This window comes from Schistocerca serialis, chromosome 4 (assembly GCF_023864345.2).
Source record: "Schistocerca serialis cubense isolate TAMUIC-IGC-003099 chromosome 4, iqSchSeri2.2, whole genome shotgun sequence".
Classification (NCBI taxonomy): domain Eukaryota; kingdom Metazoa; phylum Arthropoda; class Insecta; order Orthoptera; family Acrididae; genus Schistocerca; species Schistocerca serialis.
Window position 1 is genome coordinate 549,299,280 of NC_064641.1, and position 24,514 is coordinate 549,323,793.

The 24,514-nt window shown below is 39.3% G+C and overlaps 1 protein-coding gene across 4 annotated transcripts in view; it reads right to left on the reverse strand.

Moving 5' to 3' along the window:
* Window positions 1-24,514, reverse strand: part of LOC126475276 (PAN2-PAN3 deadenylation complex catalytic subunit PAN2) — a 320,263-nt gene that overhangs the window by 22,934 nt on the left and 272,815 nt on the right. For all 4 annotated transcript variants that reach the window (XM_050103030.1, XM_050103026.1, XM_050103025.1 and 1 more), the window contains 2 exons: window positions 14,376-14,505; window positions 13,949-14,170 (listed from right to left, as the gene is read on the reverse strand). In XM_050103030.1, coding sequence (XP_049958987.1) covers window positions 13,949-14,170; window positions 14,376-14,505 — 352 coding nt within the window. The remainder of the gene's footprint in view (window positions 1-13,948; window positions 14,171-14,375; window positions 14,506-24,514) is intronic.

Consider the following 24,514-nt stretch of genomic DNA (forward strand, 5'->3'; position numbering starts at 1 on the left):
GCATGTGGATGCCACCACCCAGTATCTCCCTGGCCTTGAAGGGCTCAACTACATCCTCCACCAGTGCTTCAACTACCTGTCATCATGTCCTGAGATGAAGGATAATCCACCCGTGTCACCCAAAGTAGTATCCTGCCACTCATCCAACCAACAGAATATCCTTGTCCATCCCCATTCCAATCCTGCACCACATGGGTAATTCCCCTATGGTCAGCCCAGGTGCAAGACATGTTACACACCCACTCACTACTTCCTATCCCAGTCCAATCACAGGCAGTTCGTACCCAATAAAAAGTAGGGGAATATATGACAGTAGCCATTTTATGTATCAGCTATGCTGCAATTACTGTACGGTATTCTATATGAGTATGAAAAATAACCAACTTTCTACATGTGTGAATGACCACTGCCAAACTGTGGAAAACTGCAAACTTGGCCATCCAGTTGCTGAACATGCTGCACACCACAACACAAATAACTTCAACAGCTACTTCACTATGTGAGCCATTTGGATACTCCCTTTCAGTACAAGTTTTTCTGAACTATGCACACACGAACTGTCTCTCCAGCATATTCTGCATTCTCACAATCCCTATAACCTAAACCTCTGCTTACTTGTTCCCACTGCCTCGACTTCCCTTTCCCCTTCTCTCTTCTGCCAAAAACCACTCCTTCCCCATCCAGAACATGCACTGGCTTCTCTCTCTCTCTCTCTCTCTCTCTCTCTCTCTCTCTCTCTCTCTCTCTCCCCAGCCCATTTTCTACCCCTCTCCCCTCCCTTTCCTTTTTATCTCTTCGTCCCCGACTTCCTCTCATTTTCCTTTTTGCACCTTCCCTTACCTCTTTCTCTGTTCCTATCTCTCTTTCTGGTCTACCCTATGAACTCATTTCATCTTGTTGTGCAGTTGTGGAGTCATCTATCCGAAGACCTGCTTCTTTCCTACTACCTCCTCTATGCATCCTTTCCTACATCTTCCCCACCATCAGCTGCTCAGGCAACTCCTTTCAGTAACTGAGTATCAATAATCAGTCTCACCTACGTCACGGGAGAATGTTTGCATGTTTTATGTTGTTGTGTTTGTGACTGCGTGTACTTTTGCTAGGAAAAGAGCAAGAGCTCAAAAGTTAGTGTGAATGCTGTTTCCTGTTAAATATCTATGCTTCATTCATCTGTCAGCTTCAGGTGAGTGATTAGCTTTCCCTTATTCTATGTACTGTTCCATCCAGGAATTAACATTTATAATGTCTTTTACTGGCATGTGGAAATTCATAATAAGATGGGCCCCGTTTGTAGAATTGTGATATAATCAAACACTATATATTTATTTTTGACTAAACAAGTACTGTATAATTGTTTGCTGACACAAGTAATTTGAACTTCAGGATTCTGTTTTGTTAACCTTCAAATACAAGTATATAAACAAATAAAGATTTGCAATAAATATCCGATCAAAAAATAACTGTTTTATTTAACCCTTAACTACTATGGTCATTCACAGGAACACAATTACTATGGAGGGGTCTCGCAGACAGCATTTTTATATTTTATATATCAAACCAGAGGTTTGCCGAATATATATAGTTGCTTGACTTCCTGTCGTACATTACACTTATTAGAGGGGGGTCTTTGTGGAAATTTGATTTTCTTTTTAACAATGCAGTATTTTAAACACTTCTGACAGTTAAAAAAAAGCGATATTTGGAGTATATTTTTATTTTATGAGTTACGAAAATAACAGCAAATAGTTAGCTCTCTACTCACACACAGATTTTCATCGAGGGATTATATAACTAATTAGCAATATAACTAGGTGGAAAAATCCAACTTGACTTATGATAAATTGTGTGCGACATCAACTTTCAGTTTACAACTCATCTTTGCAATGTAGAGCAAATATTTCAATCGATAAGTTTATGAATGAAGAAACTTCGCCACATTTTACTTCTAAAATTACAAGTAAAAACAAAATATGTGTCCTGATGTGCCACTGAATCATACTTTAGTCAATTTCCACCTGCAAACATTTCACGCAGACCTTCCTGGAACACTCCAAACAAATCAGAACACCATACTGTTGACATGGGTATCTTGTTTTCCTCTTCAGACGAGGAGGGCAAAAGGCAAACGTTTTTCAATTTTTGAATTCTTCTTTCGGTGTCTGAGGCTCATCTTGTAAGTAAAGTATTCTTCTGATAGTGTCACTCAACTCTCGTGGCAAGTGCTCAATAGAAATTCTACGCTTCATAAGAGGTTTAAGTAGATCTCTTGCTAGAGTCTTCATGAAGCTCAATCTTGTCATTACCTCTGCCTTTGGATAAGCTTGATGTACCGCATAACCATTTACGCTGCAAGCAACATCCACCAATGTCAAGAAAATGGCCAGAGGCCATCTTGTTCGGTGACTTGACAAATAAGCAGCACATCTTTGGTCGAGACAGTCCACACTACCTTTCGTTGTGTTATGAAACAGGATGATCTCAGGTTTTCCAGATTCAGGATCATTGTTTACTGAATGGTGCATAGAAGAGATCAGTATTGCAGCTTTGGTCTTCTTGGGCACGAAGGAAATCAGAGTCATGTCTTCTGTAAAACTGTAAACAGACGTCTTCACACAATGTTTCTTATTAGGTAATTAGTTCTGTGGGATCTCCTTTTTGTTCTTTTTCAGCATCCCAACGTGAGACCTTTTTTTTTGAAAGTTCTACTGATGAGTACCAGTTGTCATCTGTAATATTTCTCCTTGTGTTTTCAATGGGTTTCACCAATCAAAAAACAGACTGTGTGGGGACACTGTGACCTTTCTCATGGCTGTCAAGGGTGTGACTGTCGTTGCCTTTTCCAGAATAAATGTATGCATTGTACAAGTAATTTGTACGGGCGTCATCAAACACTGAACTTTCAGGCCATACTTTGCTGGTTTGTTTGGCACGTACATTCTAAACCCACACCTTCCACGAAAAGGAACAAGCATTTCATTGACACACACTGTTGCACCTACAAAGTAGCAAAGTTGACCGTTTTCGATGAAACGCAAAAAGATTTGTGAAATTGCTGCTGATTTGTCTATTTTCTTTCTTTCCACGCAATCATCTGGATTGTCAAATCGTAATGCAGATGATAAAAACAGAAATCTTTCTTTGCTAACAGTGCATCTGAAAACATCTCTGCCTGTTCCATCGGTTGCAAACAAGCTGTAAAAAGACTTGTTCCCCAACTTGAAAATGGCTGAAAACACTAATAGACCAATTACAGCCTTCAATTCAATGACATCAACATCTTGTAGATAGGATAAGCGATCGTTAGCGTACTGTGCTCTAAGCTTAGATGTTTTCAGATTTGTCCATCGAATGATTTCGTCTAGAATGCTTGGCGTAAAGAACAATTTCAATACCTTCAAAACAGCACAGTTTTCTCCACGACTCTTCACCCTCTGTCGCAGTCCAGGAAGTTGCAAGATGATGATGATGTGTTGCCTTGTTCTTACATTAGCTGGTGGCTGCTTTTTTCTCCATCGAAAACATCTATTCTTACTGAAGAAGTAAGCTCCATCATTACCAGCTGCCCATCTTCTTCACTTTCAGTTTCCTGCTCTGAATTAGTGTCGTGATCACTAAATATCTCAAAATCAGGGTCATCATCGCTGTCATCAAAGTCTTCATCCGCAGATTCAACGGGGCGATCTTGAACATCCACATCTGCCTCACATAACACACGTTGCACAGAAGGCCCAGCTTTCCCTGCCATGGAGAAACAGTAGTATGCAACAAAAACGAGGCACACAAACACTATGGTACATCTGTGAGACCTCTCAAGACTAATAATTACGAAACAAAGAGCAGCAAGAATGCTGGCACGTGTAACTTGACAGCCAATAGGAAGGTACACGGACGAGTCCTTTTGGCTTTGCAGGGGCTTGAGGAATATCTCGACACAAAAATTAGTAGCAGTCTGAGAGATGGTCGATAGTAGTTAAGGGTTAAGTAGTTGAACATTTTTTAAACACATTTTAACATGAAGCATACATTATCCCCATATAAAAGACACAAATACGTATCACTGATGAGAGTTCAGAGCCCATAGCAGTACACTGGCACTTAAGCAGCTGCATTATTTAGCTCATATCCGAGCATTTGGTTCAATCATTTTATTACATATTAGCTTAGTGTCCTCTGCTTCATTTGGTAGACTGTATGGTCTGAACATCTTTTTTCTTTAATTGAATTTTTATGTTATTTGCAAATTTCAGCATCTTCTAAACTTTTTACAACAACAAAGGTCATAGAAGCGTATTCTTTTCCGAATGTACTTCTGACCAAAAAGCGATTCTGGTAGCTGGAGTCACAGGTCTTTATTAATTCTGCCTTTTGAGTTCTTGACGTTTCCTTAGAAACTTTCATCTCATAAGACAGTTTTCCTTAGAAGTCAAATACCAATTTTGAAATATTTAGCTTTAAATATGTTTTAACATAACAGACATTTTCATAGAGATTTTCATCCCTATTTCACCCCCTCAGAGGCTGAATTTCCAACAAAAAACACTGAAACACGTATTTTTTTAAATTTCCGACTGAGAAGCTCAATACAGGTTTTCAGAAATTTAGTTTCAAAAATACTTTCGTGATGAAATATTTCTATAAAAGCTTTCATCCTGTATTTTACCCCATTAAGAGCTGAATTTCCAAACACATTGAAGAACATACTTTTTAAAAAAATTGCTAAGTGAGAAGGCAAATACAAATTGTCTTAGATATAGCACTGAAATGACTTCATAATGAAATATTTTCATAAAACTGTTCATTCCCTATTTCACCGCCTACAGGTTGAATTTCCAAAAATATTGAAACAGAAATTTTTTTAAACTGCTAACTGACAAGTCAAATACCAGTTTTCATAGGTGTTTGTTTAAAACTGCTTTATTAGTACTTTAATACTGATTTATTTGCAAAAAAAACTTTCACTCTCTATTTTATGCCCTGTATTGTATTGTATTATATGGATCTGGGGACCTAGAAACAACAGAGGCTTAGTCCCCGCCGTAGCCCACAATGGTACACAACCCCAGAACAGGCTACAGCAGTCCACTCACCCCACCGCCGCCCCACACCAAACCCAGGGTTACTGTGCGGTTCGGCCCCCAGTGGACACTCCCCAGGGAAGTCTCACACCAGACAAGTGTAACCACAATGTTTGCGTGGTAGAGTAATTACGGTGTATGCGTACATGGAGAAAGTGTTCGTGCAGCAACTGCCAACATAGTGTAACTGAGGCGAAATAAGGGGAACCAGCCCGCATTCACTGAGGCAGATGGAAAAGCACCTTAAAAACCATCCACAGACTAGGTGGCACACCGGACCTCGACACTAATCTGATGGACGGATTAGTTCAAGGGATCGGCATGCTTTCCCGCCAGAAAGCAGTGCGTTAGACCGCATGGCTAATCAGATGGGCTTTTATCCTTTAGTGGTTGAGTTTCTAAAAATGTTGGAGCACAAAGCTTTTTTATTTATGACTGAGAAATCGGACAACAGTTTTCATAGTTTAAAATTGTCTGAATAGTGACTTAGTTTTAAAAAACCTTCCATCCCCTGTTTCACTTCCTTAGGTAAAGAATTTCAAAAAATACCTTCTTAAACGGTGCCAACAGTAGAAGATCAACACTCTCTTCAAATTATACGTTTCTATCCAGCCTTGCCCCTCAATCCTTCTTAAAAAACCTTACTTACTCCCAACATCACCACTGCTGAAGCCTAGGCTAACTGTGATCTGAAGGCTGACCGATCCATCATCATTCTTCTAGCAGACAAGGGTTCCACGACCGTGGTACTTGATCGTCGGGACTTCAGCTTTCAGACAACACTACTTACAACGTTTGCCAAGGTAATCCCATTCCTGATGTCCAGGCGGAGCTTCAAGGAATCCTCAGAACCGTAGGCCCTCTACAAAACCTTTCACCTGACTCCATCAACCTCCTGACCCCACCGACACCCCGCACCCCTACCTTCTACCTTCTTCCTAAAATTCACAAACCCAATCATCCCGGCCGCCCCATTGTAGCTGGTTACCAAGCCCCCACAGAACGTATCTCTGCCTACATAGATAAACACCTTCAACCCATTACATGCACTCTCCCATCCTTCATCAAAGACACCAACCACTTTCTCAAACACCTGGCATCCTTACCCAATCTGTTACCCCCAGAAACCATCCTTGTAACCACTGATGCCACTTCCCTATACACAAATATTCCGCACGTCCAAGGCCTCACTGCGATGGAGCAATTCCTTTCACGCCTATCACCTGCCACCCTACCTAAAACCTCTTTTCTCATTACCTTAGCCAGCTTCATCCTGACCCACAACTTCTTCACTTTCGAAGGCCAGACATACCAACAACTAAAGAGAACAGCCATGAGTACCAGGATGGCCCCCTCGTACGCCAACCTATTTATGAGTCGCTTAGAGGAAGCCTTCTTGGTTACCCAAGCCTGCCAACCCAAAGTTTGGTACAGATTTATTGATGACATCTTCATGATCTGGACCCACAGTGAAGAAGAACTCCAGAATTTCCTCTCCAACCTCAACTCCTTTGGTTCCATCAGATTCACCTGCTCCTACTCCAAATCACATGCCACTTTCCTTGACGTTGACCTCCACCTGTCCAATGGTCAGCTTCACACGTCCGTCCACATCAAACCCACCAACAGGCAACAGTACCTCCATTATGACAGCTGCCACCCATTCCACACCAAACGGTCCCTTCCCTACAGCCTAGGTCTTCGTGGCAAACGAATCTGCTCCAGTCTGGAATCCCTGAACCATTAGACCAACAACCTGAAAACAGCTTTCACATCCCGCAACTACCCTCCCGACCTGGTACAGAAGCAAATAACCAGAGCCACTTCCTCATCCCCTCAAACCCAGAACCTCCCACAGAAGAACCCCAAAAGTGCCCCACTTGTGACAGGATACTTTCCGGGACTGGATCAGACTCTGAATGTGGCTCTCCAGCAGGGAAATCCCCAAACCACCTTCGCTACCCTCTGGCTCCTACCCTTGTAACTGCCCCCGGTGTAAAACCTGTCCCATGCACCCTCCCACCACCACCTACTCCAGTCCTGTAACCTGGAAGGTGTACACGATCAAAGGCAGAGCCACGTGTGAAAGCACCCATGTGATTTACCAACTGACCTGCCTACACTGTGAAGCTTTCTATGTGGGAATGACCAGCAATAAACTGTCCATTCGCATGAATGGACACAGGCAGACAGTGTTTGTTGGTAATGAGGATCACCCTGTGGCTAAACATGCCTTGGTGGACGGCCAGCACATCTTGGCACAGTGTTACACCATACGGGTTATCTGGATACTTCCCACTAACACCAACCTGTCAGAACTCTGGAGATGGGAACTTGCCCTTCAGTATATCCTCTCTTCTCGTTACTCGCCAGGCCTCAACCTCCGCTGATTTCAAGTTGCCGCCGCTCATACCTCACCTGTCATTCAACAACATCTTTGGCTATGTACTTCCGCCTCGACTGACATTTCTGCCCAAACTCTTTGCCTTTACGAATGTCTGCTTGTGTCTGTATATGTGCGGATGGATATGTGTGTGTATGCGAGTGTATACCTGTCCTTTTTCCCCCTAAGGTAAGTCTTTCCACTCCCGGGATTGGAATGACTCCTTACCCTCTCCCTTAAAACCCACATCCTTTCGTCTTTCCCTCTCCTTCCCTCTTTCCTGATGAAGCAACCGTTGGTTGCGAAAGCTAGAATTTTGTGTGTATATTTGTGTTTGTTTGTGTGTCTATCAACCTGCCAGCGCTTTCGTTTGGTAAGTCACATCATCTTTGTTTTTAGATATATTTTTCCCACGTGGAATGTTTCCCTCTATTATATTTCTATCCACAGTATTAGAGTGGGAGATGATGATCGAGTCAGTCAGGACATTTCCTTTCATACAGTATATACAGAGATTTCTGTCTGAAGCATATGTTTTTGCATTCAGCAGCACATTTTAACTTCTTTACTTAATTGCGTATTTTAAGGGGCTAAGGGGCTGTTAGCCGCGGTCACCAGGCTCCAAGCAGCAGCCCTGGGCTGTGGTGATGGTGGTGGTGGCGGCGGCGGCTCTAAGTAGACAATGGCTATGTCCTCTCTCGGCAAGGAGAGATCCTAACACTGCTGTGCCGACAATGTAATGATCATATATCACACTTCCACAGGCATTTAATTGAGCAATTTTATCTCTACCATGAAGTCTCATTTTCTCTTTTCTCCTGGTGGATGTTGCACTGAGCGGACACAAAAGGAGGCATGCTCATATTTTTGTAACAGATTTTGCTGATTAAACAGTGAGAAAATATACACTGGCCTGGGTGACATTCATTATCAACATGATCAATAATTTTATATTTCTGTAAGTAGAAGCATACACATGCTCTTTTTCAGAAAAAGAGCATATGTAACAACTATATTTTTCAATAATAATTCTCATTTGCAAGCATGCATCTTGTTCCTTTTTCCAACATGTATGTGGCCTGATCAGTGTAGTATGTTGTCACAAGCGAATTTTGCAGACCAGTATTAAATTAAAAATATGTTAATTTAGGTTTTCAAGGTGTTATCATGTTGTTGTTGTTGTTGTTGTTGTTGCTGCTGCTGCTGCTGCTGTTGTGGTCTTCAGTCCAAAGACTGGTTTGATGCAGCTCTCCATGCTACTCTATCTTGGGCAAGCCTCTTCATCTGCAAGTAACTACTGCAGCCTACATCCTTCTGAATCTGCTTACTCTATTCATCTCTTGGTCTCCCTCTACCATTTTAACCCTCCATGCTTCCCTCCAGTTCTGAACTGGTGATCCCTCGATGTCTCAGAATGTGTCCTACCAACCAAACCCTTCTTCTAGTCAAGTTGTGCCACTAATCCCTCTTCTCCCCAATTCTGTTCAGTACCTCCTCATTAGTTAGACGATCTACCCATCAAATCTTCAGCATTCTTCTGTAACATCGCATTTCAGAAGCCCCTATTCTCTTCTTGTCCAGACTGTTTATTGTCCATGTTTCATATCCACGCATGGCTACACTCCACACAAATACCTTCAGAAAAAGCTTCCTGGCACTTAAATCTATACTCAATATTAACAAATTTTCCTTCTTCAGAAACACTTTTCTTGGCTATGCCAGTTCACATTTTATACCCTCTCTACTTTGACCATCATAAGTTATTTGCTGCCCAGATAGCACAACTCATCTACTACTTTCACTGTCTCATTTCCTAATCTAATTCTCTCAGCATTCCCTGATTTAATTTGACTACTTTCCATTATTCTCATTTTGCTTTTTTTGCTCATCTTATATCCTCCTTTCAAGACACTGTCCATCTCATTCAACATTATCTTCCATGTCCTCTAGTTTTCTGACAGAATTACAATGTCAGCACACCTCAAAGTTTTTATTTCTTATCCCAGAACTTGAATTCTTCTCCAAATTTTTCTTTTGTTTCCTTTACTGCTTGCTCAATATACAGGTTAAATAACATTGGGGATAGGCTACAACCCTGTCTTACTCCCTTCCCAACCATTGCTTCCCTTTCCTGCCCCTCAACCCTTGTAACTGCCATCTGGTTTCCATATAAATTGTAAATAGCCTTTTGCTCCCTTTATTTTACCCCTGCCACCTTTAAAATTTGGAAGACAGTATTCCAGTCAACATTGTCAAAAGCTTTCTCTAAGTCTACAAGTGCTATAAACATTGGTTTGCCTTTCGTTAATTTATCTTCTTTGAGAAGTTGTAGAATTAGTATTGCCTCCCATGTTCCTACATTTCTCTGGAATCCAAACTGATCTTCCCTGAGGTCGGCTTATACCAGTTTTTCCATTCGTCTGTAAAGAATTCATGTAAGTCTTTTGCAGCCATGACTTATTAAACTGATAGTTCAGTAATTTTCACACCTGTCAGCACCTGCTTTCTTTGGAATTGGTATTATTATATTCTTCTTGAAGTCTGAGAGTATTGCACCTATCTCGTACATCTTGCTCACCAGATGGACAAGTTTTGTTTTGGCTAGCTCCCCTAAGGCCGTCAGTAGTTCTAACGGAATATTATCTATTCTCAGAGCCTTGTTTTGACTTAGGTATTTCAGTGTTCTGTAAAATTCTTCTCACAGTATCACATCTCCCATCTCATCTTCATCTATGTTCTCTTCCACTTCCATAATATTTCTCTCAAGAACATCTACCTCCATATGCTCCTTCCACCTTTCTGTTTTCCTTTCTTGGCTTACGACTGGTTTTCCACCTGAACTCTCGATATTTGTACAGGTGGTTCTCTTTTCTCCAAAAGTCTAATTTTCCTGTAGGTAGCATCTATCTTACCCCTACTATCGAATTCCAGTCACCGCATGACTACTAAATTTTCATCTCCCTTAACTATCTGAATAATTTCTTTTATCTCATCAAACATTTCTTCAATCTCTTTGTCAGCTGCAGAGCTAGTTGGCATATAAGCTTGTACTCCTATGGTGGTGTGGGCTTCATCTGTTTGTTGGCTACAATAATGCATTCACTATGTTGTTCATAGTAGCTTGTCTGCATTCCTATTTTTTTTATTCATTATTAAACCTACTCCTGCATTATGCCTACTTGATTTTGTATTTATAATCATGTATTCACCTGAGCAGGAGTCCTGTTCCTACTGCCACTGAACTTCACTAATTCCCACTACATCTAACTGTAACCTATCCATTTCCCTTTTCAAATTTTCTAGCTTGCCTGCCCTTATCATAGGAATATCTAATTTTGCTACTATTGATCTTCCACACTTTCAGTAGGTCAGTTGTGGTATAGGACGAAATTTTGACAATAAAATCGACAAAAAAATCCTAAGATTTAATGCAACCCATGGAACAATTACAAAAAAGTGACAAAAGAGACACAGATAAAGTTTTACAAACACTTGGTGGTACCCACTATGCAGTATGGATCTGAAACCTGAGATTCCATGCAAAAGGATATGACCAGGACACAGAGATTTCTCTGCAGTGTTACAGATTGCAACAGGGAGGATTGCTTCAGAAAACACAGCATTAAGTAGGAATGAATTACAAGCTGATTCAATACACAAACAATCAATTGAAACAGATGGTAAGAACATGTTGAAAGAATACATGAAAACAGACTTTCAAAACAAATTGTTGATTACAAACCTAGAGGGACCAGACAGAGGGTAAGGCCACAGAAGAGATGGCTAGACCTTGTTGACTGGAACAGCTGAAATTGCCTAATCCCTGTGGGAGGTGGTGGCGGGGGGTAGAAGATTGATTTTGGCTGTCTCAGTTGAATTGTAATTTAATTAATATCTTAGCCTACAATCAAGGCATGATCAATAACTAAACATGCCTTTGAAAAGCGGTTTCTACCAAACAGACACATTAACTGACAAAGAAGACAATGCCATAAAGATGTGTGTAGTGCTTACTCTAAGTGTCAAGATGCAGTGAGCAGTTGAACAGCAATGACCATGAAATTTTGCATTAGACCTAACAAATCAGCTGTTGAGACTAGTGATATGATCTGTGAATCTTATATGGAATCTGAAAGGACACTGAGGCAACTGATGTGGTTGACGATTTACAGATCAGATGATCGTATGATATCTGCAAGTAGTGCTGACTTCGGTATATTGATGCAAGAGGTCAATAATTTAAATAGTATTAACTCACTATTCATATATCTTCAGTAAAATCATATTATAGGACTAATACAATATTTAGAGATCATGAATCTCATTATGGAAATTAAAGAGCATCCCTATTACTATGCCTCGAATGGTTACAATATAAACAGATAATTAAATTCTAGTCATTTTTTCTTCCAGTCGGACAAGAATTTGACCACCTCCTTTAAAATAAAATTAATGGGAAACATCCTGAGGAATATGATACCTGTGTACCCCAGTATGATATTCTGCCAACTGTCCCACTTACATAACATGCTAATCCAACTGTTCCCAATCTCTTGCCTACAACCAACAAAATTCCCTGATCTTGTTCAATAGCATATGCCCTCTCCCTTCTATTCCACTATTACCAAGGCCAATCTATATACTTTTAAAAGCAGAACTTCTGTGAAAGCAAGTACACCAAAAATCTGTTTCCCCCCCCCCCCCCCCCCAGCCGCTATGCAGCTTTCAGTATAGATGTAACTATCAGCCATTTATGTGCACGAATAAATTTTATGAAAAATATTTTGAAGATCTTCCAGTGATCAAACATGCTGCAAAATACAATGCTTTTAATTTCAGCAGCTCACTGACCAAGCATACCACTTGCATCGTTCCTCAAAGCATCTACACTTCTAAATTGAATATAATACAAGGGTAACACAGTACTCCTGTTATCAAGCCTAGACTACTCATAGGTCCTCTCTTATCATACATTTTGCCACTCTCCTGTTTCTCCACACAGTAAGTTTTTATTTTGTTCCATTTACTTCAATGAACTTATTCATTGTATCAGTTGTTCTTTCCATTTATTTGTATTCTTTTTTTTTCTTGTCTTATCCTATTCTGTTCTATTTATCTCCTTGTCTTTCCTTTGCATTTAGCTACTATCTGTTTAATTTAATGATTTTTTCTTACCTGATGCCATGATGAACACCATTCTTCCCTCTCCTCTTGTGCCTCCTCACAACGAACACTTCATATCTTACTACACTCTCTTCTAAACAAAACTCCTATGGCACAGTAGGTAGCAGGGCCTGCTGCCTACTATGGATAAAGCTTGTTAGCAGTTCCAAGAAAAGATTTTGCTATGCTCACCAGGCAGTGATAAGGAGTTTGCTACTATTTTCACATCACCAAGGGCACTGTTTGAGCAAACTGCAGAAACCACCATAAACATCACTTGCGTGGGTAACATCTCTGGCAGTGGTTTGTGTGTACTGGACCTCCTGTTATGGATTGGTTTAGTTTGGAATGTTCCTACGCCAGATTTCTCTTCAATCTCAGACTGTGCTGTCTTGTTATAGTTTTGTAATATTTATCTCTGTATCTTTTCCCCTGAAGCTTCTACAATTCAACTTAATAAATTTGTGTTGAACCTTTTACAATTAGTGTTAGCAAAAACATGAAAAATATCATCACGAAATTCATAACAGCCACTATATTGTTCATATCAGCTTCCTTCAATATGTATGCCAGCCACTAATAAAACAGCACTGACTGAGAGATGTTAAATGTCCAGTTTCATTTAGACTGGAATGCTGTACCTGTCTTGATTACATTACAAATTTCTCATATTCATGTTTTCACGGATGTTTTACCAACTGAGATTTGTTTCTCTGATCTCAACAAGTGACATGTTAAACAGACTGTTCTACAATTTTCCAGTTGTGACCAAGCTGACAGATTTAGAAGCTAATTTGTCGTAAGTTACGTCCAGCATCAAGTTACAATTACTCATTAAACTGTCTGATAAACAAACTAGTTACCTGATGTCATCTGTGTATTGTGTGTCAATAGTGTCAATATGCAGTGAGGAAATGTCAAATACTAAAGTAGTACAATTGCACACTTCCTTGGAAAATGGTGTAAACATGATTATTAGACACAGTTTCTCACACTCTGTAGCCACTTTCATCCATAGCTCAAGAATAATAATAACCATTACTGTCATCTATCAACATAAACACAATGAATAGATGTTAATGGTGGAAGCAAAATCAGTATCAATAATTCACAATAAGTAAGTATTCCCCTGAGACAGTTTATGACTGATAATGTTTTCATCTGCTTTATATATACAAACTTGTTCCTCTTCCCTAAAGTTGCTTTGTTTACCAAAGAAGGCAGAGTGCTGCATAAATTATGGACATATGCAACTATGTTCATTGGGTTCAGTTACTACTAATACATATCCAAAAGGAAATGTACTTTCAGAAAATGTTCATCTTACCTGAAATCATTTTTTAGACCATGACCAACAAACTTCACTCCAATGTCTACAAGAAATCTTAGTTTCTGGTATGTAGATTTCAGAGTTGTCAAATGTTTTGAGCTAAAGTTAGCATCAAGATCTCCTGGTTTAATGCCAGAAAATTTCGTCAAATAGTCCACCACCTGCTCTTGAGTGGAAATATAGTCATCAATAAATGGTGTTCCTTCCAGAGGTCCTTGCCTGTATTAACAATATTACATCAGATGAATAATTGCAGACAGAGTTTTCTCAAAACATACCATGCAATTTTGTGTGATTCTTATGAACAATAATATGCATTGTGTAATTAAAATAATGATGAATAAACAATGGGCATATGGTTAACACAAGCTCAGAGTACTTTTAAGATAGCATGGTTGTAACGCAGGGAGTATTAAGAACTTACCCTCGTATACATGTTATTCTTGCCACTGACATTTGGGAAGGTTTGATAGTGGACATCTTCCCATCACTTCGTAGTTCAGATTCTTCCTGGTTCAGTGTCACAAACTCAGCATCCATTGCAACAATGTCTCCTGTAAAACAAACAAAGATGGCAAATATTTCCCATGTGTAATTTTTAGTGTTATTTACTTCATTAATTACATGATGGGTTTTCCAAAAAGTAAAGATACTCCACACTTAGAAAGAAAATATACAATGGAGTCTGTACATATGTGCTTCACCCATACATATACTGAACTACTTTTCTGTCAGCAGGACACTCACCAGCCCTTTAGTGATTAACACTACTGCCAAATGGAAAGTGTTGGCTGTTACACAGCTCATCTGTGCAAAAACATGAGCAACCATCTGACACACGCAAGGAAATTGCGCCATTGTATTAGAACATTAAGAGTGGACAAAACGTGTAAAGGGGCGTTGGGAAGACAGGGGAGGTACAACTCAGTTGTATGAAAGAAACAGTCAGCATCACAGCTTGGCACTTATGACATAAACTCAAACAGCTTATCACAGAAGGCACGAAAACAAACCATACAGGAGTACGCTGAATTTAAGCAGTGACACAGATAAATGTATAAGTGAACATTTTTATTTATCTCCATATATACACCTATCATCACTGAATACGCTACATCTCTAGTGTACACCATACATGCACTCACTGTATGCAGTCCTTGATGTCTAGATGTTTTTGTTCAGTTGCCTTGTGTATGGGGCACCTGTAATTAAATGATAAACAGAAATACAAAAATACCAGGAAACATTCTTTTTACATATCCCATGTACTGTACAATGGAACATGCATTTCTGTACCTACATCATCAGTTCCAGCAGCTGGCTTATCATCAACAATTAAATGGAGCTGCTCTAATTGCTGCAGAAATCAGGCAGCACACCAGCTATGCCACAAAAGTTGGCAGCTTGCCTGCAGCCCCCACTGTTTGTTGCTTTCAATGACCAATACGAAGACTTGAAGATTTTTGCAAATTTTCTTGGCATCTAGCAATTTGTGGCTGTAGAGGTAACAGATTTCGAGCTCCAGGATAATTTCTTCTTGCTCTCGATGAACCCTGCAATGCAGCATTTAGTGCACTGGTTGACAGTGCTGAGACACAAATTTAGTCTGTTCTGGAAGTAGCCAAAGTGTAGATGTCTTTAAAGTACTTCAGTATTATCAGAGACGGTTTTATGACAAAAATCTTCAAATAATAGGGATTACAGGTCACAAGCTAGAGGTCACTGACCCTTCTGGGTTAGTAAGGGATATCTTCACTACACTATGTTGGTTTAAATTCTCAAAAACAAAATACAGGGTGGCACAGGCATATCTGCCAATCTTAAAAAAAAAAACACCAGGAGGTTCAGTTTTAAAAATCGGGATGTACAGGGCTATTACAAATGATTGAAGCGATTTCATAAATTCACTGTAGCTCCATTCATTGACATATGGTCACAACACACTACAGATACGTAGAAAAACTCATAAAGTTTTGTTCGGCTGAAGCCGCACTTCAGGTTTCCGCCGCCAGAGCGCTCGAGAGCGCAGTGAGACAAAATGGCGACAGGAGCCTAGAAAGCGTATGTCGTGCTTGAAATGCACTCACATCAGTCAGTCATAACAGTGCAACGACACTTCAGGACGAAGTTCAACAAAGATCCACCAACTGCTAACTCCATTCGGCGATGGTATGCGCATTTTAAAGCTTCTGGATGCCTCTGTAAGGGGAAATCAACGGGTCGGCCTGCAGTGAGCGAAGAAACGGTTGAACGGGTGCGGGCAAGTTTCACATGTATCCTGCATAAGTCGACGAATAAAGCAAGCAGGAAGCTAAACGTACCACAGCCGACGGTTTGGAAAATCTTACGGAAAAGGCTAAAGCAGAAGCCTTACTATTTACATTTGCTACAAGCCCTGACACCCGATGACAAAGTCAAACGCTTGGAATTTTCGGCGCGGTTGCAACAGCTCATGGAAGAGGATGCGTTCAGTGCGAAACTTGTTTTCTGTGATGAAGCAACATTTTTTCTTAATGGTGAAGTGAACAGACACAATGTGCGAATCTGGGCGGTAGAGAATCCTCACGCATTCGTGCAGCAAATTCGCAATTCACCAAAAGTTAACGTGTTTTGTGCAATCTCACGGTTTAAAGTTCACGGCCCATTTTTCTTCTGCGAAAAAAACATTACAGGACACGTGTATCTGCACATGCTGGAAAATTGGCTCATGCCACAACTGGAGACCGACAGCGCCGACTTCATCTTTCAACAGGATGGTGCTCCACCACACTTACATCATGATGTTCGGCATTTCTTAAACAGGAGATTGGAAAACCGATGGATCGGTCGTCGTGGAGATCATGATCAGCAATTCATGTCATGGCCTCCATGCTCTTCCGACTTAACCCCATGCGATTTCTTTCTGTGGGGTTATGTGAAAGATTCAGTGTTTAAACCTCTTCTACCAAGAAATGTGCCAGAACTGTGAGCTCGCATCAACGATGCTTTCGAACTCATCGATGGGGACATGCTGCGCCAAGTGTGGGAGGAACTCGATTATCGGCTTGATGTCTGCCGAATCACTAAAGGGGCACATATCGAACATTTGTGAATGCCTAAAAAAACTTTTTGAGTTTTTGTATGTGTGTGCAAAGCATTGTGAAAATATCTCAAATAATAAAGTTATTGTAGAGCTGTGAAATCGCTTCAATCATTTGTAGTAACCCTGTACAAATGATCAAAAACCAAGGCTTTTTTTCAGTAAAGTCTCAAGGCAGCTAATGTTGACTATAATGTCACAAAGATATATGAAGGTTACAAAAACACAAATGAAAACACTAGAACTACTCAAAATGTTGATACCGTATCCCTTACCTCTAACCTGGCCCAGGAAATCTGTACAAGGTTCGAATGTTTTTCACAACATACCTGCAACTCCATTCTTAATTCCAACCATTCCAAGTGCATTATCACAACATACGACTAAACAGTTATTGAGTGGAATATTACATGCCTTCAGAGTGTTATGAAGATGTGGCCCCATGGTGATACCAGTAGAATACACTTTTAACTGGAGTTAAAATGAAAAAAATTTTTTTTTCACATTTTTTGGTTATTATTTTATTACACAGTTTGCAATTTCCTTAATGAAATGGTAAATGGTATATAAATCACTTATGCGCTCGCATGGGAAGTATTTTATTTCATTTTATTTTTTAAATAATGTCTGCACTTGTTTAAATTGCTGTAAATTTTGTGAGCATTACTTAGAGATCAAAGAAATTCGGTAACATCTTACACAGTAGACTCTTAATAATCTAACACTGACAGTCCGAACACTCGGTAGTCTGATGCCACATTGGAGGTGTGCACTGTGCTTGCTCCAGACACAGACAGGCACACATTTGTGACAACAGACACCTCCTCCCATCTGTCCCATGCCTCAAGCTTGTATAAGAAACATGTGAATGAATAATGATGTATGGCACATTTTTGCAGAATCATGTGGAATTATGCTGTGTACGGCAACCTGCAGCATCTGCTGTAATAGTTCATTCATCTACCATCTCAGGGCAGCACTAAACAACAAGGAGACTCAAGACAGTTTTCACACCTCTACACAAACAATGCTGTATGTAACATGAATGGTGGAATGCAGCAAGGTGACGCAAAATGTGCCATACAGCATTATTCGTGCACACACTTTAAACGTGTTATCGAGAGTGCTCCTTTCATGTTATCAATGAATTTGAATTCTGCAACAAGGATTAGTTGTTCTGTTTTAATTTTTGTGTTAAAAAGTGTTGTGAGATGGCATGCACAAGTGGGAATGTTAAATATAAGCACAAAACTTTACTTCTTACTGATAAATGGGAAATTATAAAAAGATATCACTGTGGTGAAACTCCAACTCCCATTTCTAAAGCTTCTGATATCTGGCAACATACTGTTAATCAACTTACATAGCGGTAAGATAAAACAATTTATAAAAATTGCAGAAGATGCCTCTAAGAGAAAAGCCCTTCACCTGAGCGAATCCCCTCAAGTTGAGGAAGCTCTGTACAATTGATTTAAACAACAAAGAAGCAAACATGTCCCTATTTCAGGAGATATTTTAAAACATAAAGCCCAGCTTTTTTATCATGAAATGATCAACAAAGATGATTTTCATGCCAGCGATGGTTGGTTTGAAAACTTTATGAAATGGCATGGCATTTGTTTCTCACAGATGAATGGAGAAAAACTATCAGTTGATCAGACTGAAATTTCTCAAGTCATTCAAGATTTAAACGCCAAAATCAATGAACTAAGCCTTAAGCCCATACAACTGTATACTGCTGATGAAACAGACTTAAACTGGTGGCAACTTCCAACAAAAGCTTTTGTAATGGCGGTAGAAAAAAAAAAAAAAAAAGTTTATGGAAGGAAACCTCAAAAAGAGCATATCATCTTAATGGAGTGCACAAATGTCACTGGAAGCCATATGTTAATACTCTTAGCTGTGGGCAAATCAGTCCCCATGAACATTTAGAAACATAGAAGCCGAATCTCTTCCAGTGATGTACAAAAACAAAGCAGAGCATGGGTTACTAAGGACGTCTTGTAGACTGGTTTTCAAATCATTTTATAAAGAACCCAAAGAACACTTAAAGAGAAAAAAATCTGTCATTGAAGGTCCTTTGGTTGTTAGTTAATGCTCCAGGACACCCGGGCAAGGATGAATTGAGAGTTATAATGGTTCATGGTTACACAGAGGCTTTGTATTTGCCGAATAATACGACTGAACTGATTCACCCACTGGATCAAAGCATTGAAGGCACATTACAAAAAACACCTACTGATTCACAGCATCTGCCAACCTGATACAGATATCACACTAATCTTCGAAAAATTTAATGTCTAGGATGTATTTGTCAATGGAGAAATTGCGTGGCATCAAGTCAAGGCTTTAACTCTGATAAAATCTTTGGAAAATATTTGGCCAGAAAATCCACTCCTTCCAAAGAAAGGTGGCAGAAATGACAAATATGAAGATGACAATGAAGTTACTACGGCTGCACTTACATTTTGTGATGAAATTAACATTCCACATGAAGATGCAGAAGAACTGAGAAGATGGGTGTTCACGATAACCTCGGTTCTGAACTGACAGAAGAGGCGATAATCCAGAAAGTTATGGTTCATGTGGTAGACAATGGCCCGATTGAGGTGGCCACAGAAGTGAAATGCACTATCACTTGCAAAGAGGTTATGGCAGCTGAAGAGAGGGAACTCAACTGCAAGAACATTTTAATGTTAAAAGACATTCAAGAAAAAGCCATGTCGGACTCTTCATGGAGAAAAAAAAACCCCACTATTACAAATTTTTTAAAGCAATAAATAAACTATTTACAAACATTTGTATGTATGTATGTATGTATGTAAATTGTAAACATGTATTTGTATAAATTCGTAATGTCGTTATATGCACACATGTACATACATAATAAATCTTGTCTTATATGTACACATGTATTTTTATAGCCTCAATGGCTGTGAAATACATAGGTATGTACTCAGTATGTACTGTAACAATAGGCATAATATAGTACATGCCGTACACATGCAATACTTATGCAAAACAACTAAATTTTCTAGCCTTAGAAATCTAAATTCAATTTTAAACAGTCCATCTTTGGTAATCTGACATTTTTGATAATCCGAAACCTCCTCTGCCCCATAACTGTCGGATTATTGTGAGTCTACTGTATAAAGGAGGCTGTGGAAAACAGTATTACAAAGGCTAAAATACATGATTTCTATTGGCAGCACCGTTGGAAACAATGTTGTAGTATTTCATAAAGTAAACCCATGTTGTATGCAGAAGTTCGAAGAATTCTCTTGCTATGGAAACCAGTGTGGATACCGGAAAGGTAATTGAATTCCAATTCCTAACAAAACACTGTTAAAAATGTAAATCAGAGAACCAAGCAGAATATATCTGTGATAGCAACTATGTAGGAATAAGTGGGAAATGGAGGCCTCCGTGGCTACTGCAATTTTCACTCGATCAATGAATGAAACGAGTGTTGGCTATGCTAAGTTCTTAGTTGATGGTGACTCAAAAGCGTACAATACTATAGTAACAACCTGATCTTACAGTGATACGGTTATCACAAAACTGCAACGTGTGAATCACTTCCAGGAGAGCACTGGCACCAGGCCGGGAAACCTGAAAATAAGTTTGAGAAACAAGAAACTTTCTGATGACAAAACCATAAGGGGTAGGCTGGCAGACAACATTACTGATGAATTCAGTACTATCATGTGGCCATTAGCAATAACCGCAACGATTTGTTCACAATAAGGCACATCATATAGGTTACTTCCTTCCACAAACAAATGACAAACCAATAATCTGATTTGATCTATTATAAATGGAAACTAATACATCAACTATGCCTTCCCGTACCAGATTCATTGTGCACATTTCACAATGCCCAGTACTCAGACACTTCATGCAGCCATAAACATTCCATCCCAACAACAGTGTTGGAAATCAAAAACACCCATTTACAGAGACCAGGCATATCCTGACTTATTTAAGAAGCATCTACATGGGCAGAATGAGAATCCATATGCGCCCTTCATGGGAAAAAGATATCTAAAAACAAAGATGATGTAACTTACCAAACGAAAGTGCTGGCATGTTGATAAGACACACAAATAAACACAAACATACACACAAAATTCAAGCTTTCGCAACCAATAGTTGCTTCATCAGGAAAGAGGGAAGGAGAGGGAAAGACGAAAGGATATATGTGTGTGTGTGTGTGTGTGTGTGTGTGTGTGTGTGTGTGTGTGTGTGTGTGTGAGCGCGCACGAGTGTATACCTGTCCATTTTTCCCCCTAAGGTAAGTCTTTCCACTCCCGGGATTGGTATGACTCCTTACCCTCTCCCTTAAAACCCACATCCTTTCGTCTTTCCCTCTACTTCCCTCTTTCCTGATGAAGCAACCGTTGGTTGCGAAAGCTTGAATTTTGTGTGTACGTTTGTGTTTGTTTGTGTGTCTATCAACATGCCAGCACTTTCGTTTGATAAGTTACATCATCTTTGTTTTTAGATATATTCTTCAAAAATGTCAAATGGACTCGCATAACAAATAATGATTTTGTGCAAAGGAAGACACTGAAATGCAGGGTCTGTGATGCTGTTAGTGCTTTTAATGATGGCTACATCAGTAAGGTGATAGTGCTACAGTTTATGGGACTTAAACCTGGAGTAAATGCATCAGACAACTTCAGCAAATGGACATGGCTTACATTAATAAAGCACAATGTATAGCAGAAATGGCCACCAAAGAGTCCAGAAGAGAGAAAAGAATGAGATCCAAGGAAAATGATCATAAGGATGATACACACAATGGGGCAGAATGCTTCTAAGTGAGTAAAACTAAAAATTAAAACATGTATTTATAACTTAAAGTGATCTAAAACTTTAGAAGTTGTATCTGAAAATTTACATTTTCAGTTGCGTCTTCACTTGCATTTTTACCCAAATCTTTGAAATCATTTGGAGTAAAGTATTCAAATTTTCAGGGAGCAACAAGACACAGATACTGAGTCTACTGAACTAAAATAAAATCAAACAATGGAAAACCCAGGATGGAATGTAACAATATTAGAGGAGGAGGAGGAGATTAGTGTTTAACGTCCCGTCGACAACGAGGTCATTAGAGACGGAGCGCAAGCTCGGGTGAGGGAAGGACGGGGAAGGAAATCGGCCGTGCCCTTTCAAAGGAACCATCCCGGCATTTGCCTGAAGCGATTTAAGGAGAGAAGGAAAGTTGCTACTCACTATATAGCAGAGATGCTGAGTCACGATAGGCACAACAAAAAGATTCACAGAATTATGGCTTTTGCCCATTAAGGCCTTTGTCAGCTGCTGGCCGAAAGCTATAGTTGTGTGAATCTTTTTGTTGTGCCTATCACAACTCAGCATCTCTGCTATATGGTGAGTTACAACTTTCCTTCTCTAATATTGGAACTAAAATAAAAACGTTATGTTAAGTACAACTAAACTTATTCAAGAGAAAGTACAAAAATTAAAAAAATATTTTATACATTTAGTTAAATAATTGTATTTCCCAAACCAGTAGCTGGAACGCAATTATTCTATTTGAGTGCGTTAAGAACATTACATGTAATGTCGTACAAAAGTTTCATGTCAATTGCTATGGTTGTTTCTGAAATACAGGGAAGCAAAATAACAAAATTCAGCATTGCCAAGATATGACATTCTAATTTCCCTAAACTTAGCGAGAGATAGTAAGCTGCTTTCAATTTTTTGGCCATCTTCTTATAAACTGCAACAACTACAAGATATAAATTTAATTCTCCTATTTTACTACTGACCGTTGAAACAGGAAATGGCCAATTTTTTTAAAAGTTCCTATGATTTCTTGTTTTCCTTGATCACCATTTCTGCTACAGTTGTGACAGTTTGTGTTCTTACACAGCTGTATTTTTTTGCTGTACCTCTATACGGGATCACTTTTCTGAACAGATGACTCACATGGCCAGTACAATTGATTGGCAAATTGTGTTCAATAATAAACAATATAAACAAGCATTAAACCTTTAACACCTTGTCACTTTCACTTTTATAGTTATTCATATTTAACATTTCTTTTTGCTATTTTTGTTTACATATTTTTGAAATATCGGTTTTTCCAACATCCGATCTACAAATGTCACATCAGCAGAGAGTACAGAATGCAAACAACAGAACTTCCCTAGACCTGATAATGCACAGAAACTGTTCCAAATATTGCTTCAAGAAAATAGTTATATGTTTTGACATAATGTAAAACAAAACACTGATTCAACTGCTTACACAAAAGTAAAGCCTTTCAGAGCTTCAAGTAACAAAATAATACTCATGTCTACCCACTCTAAAGATTTATACCTGTAATAGAACACAGAATAATAAGCAACTTCACTTAAGCATAATGACAACTTACAAACATGATCCCAAACAACAGCATACCACTGGGCAATATGAGTATACATTCTACAAAATGCGTATGGGGGGGAAAGGAAAATATAAACTTTGATATGTATACAGATTAAAAATGACTTCTGAGCCAAGGACTTCCAGCCAGCGGGGGGGTGGGGGGGGGTGGGGGGGGGGGGTGGGGGGGGGAATCGGAAGAAATAGTGGAATAACCCGATGGCAGGAGAAAACATGGAAAATTTGTAGTTTCCCACCTAAATTGGGAGAGTTGGCGGGTTCACATAGGAATAAATGGAGCTCAATACTACAGCTTCAAAAGATAATATCTGGGGGCCTACTATCAATGTGTATGTATATTACTCATCATTTACATATCGCTCATCATTTAACACATTCCAATATAGTTCTAAGTTAACAGAGTTATATTAGTTATTTTGATCAATTTGGAAACATGCCTGTTTCTGTCTCCCTAGCATTGTCTTTTATTAGAATATGTAAACAAATTCTTTCCAGATTGCAACAAGACCATTGTCAAAGTATCATTGCACAATGTCACGCAAATGGTCCACATGTTTAGTCACATATCAGAAGGGGGTAATCAAATGTCTGGTTTCTATGCCTTCATAATGTCTGAATTTACCATCAGGAACTCCAAAAACAAGTTGTCTGATGCCATTCTTTTTTCAAGTTCTTGATGACTAATGTCAATTGTATGCGCCCCCCTCCCCCAAATCCCCTCTTTCATACTGAAGAAGGGAACATCATTACTTTCCATGGACACTGCAAGATGAACTAATCACTGCATGGAGCAATTGAAATGATTCTGTGAAGTTCACTGGCTATGTCAATCATATTTAAAATGAAATCAGGTGTCATCCTTTGCAACTTCAAACTTACAGTTATTGTGCTGCCTGTTGGTGGTAACACGTTAATTCACTGACTTGCTACCAAAATTCTCAAGTTGCAGTTATTTTACCATAATAGATCTCATCATGCAATTCAGTTATTATCAAGAGCCGACGTGTAATAACAGTGATGCTTATCAATATTCTGATCTTGACTGATACTGGCAGTTGCCCTTGTGTAGT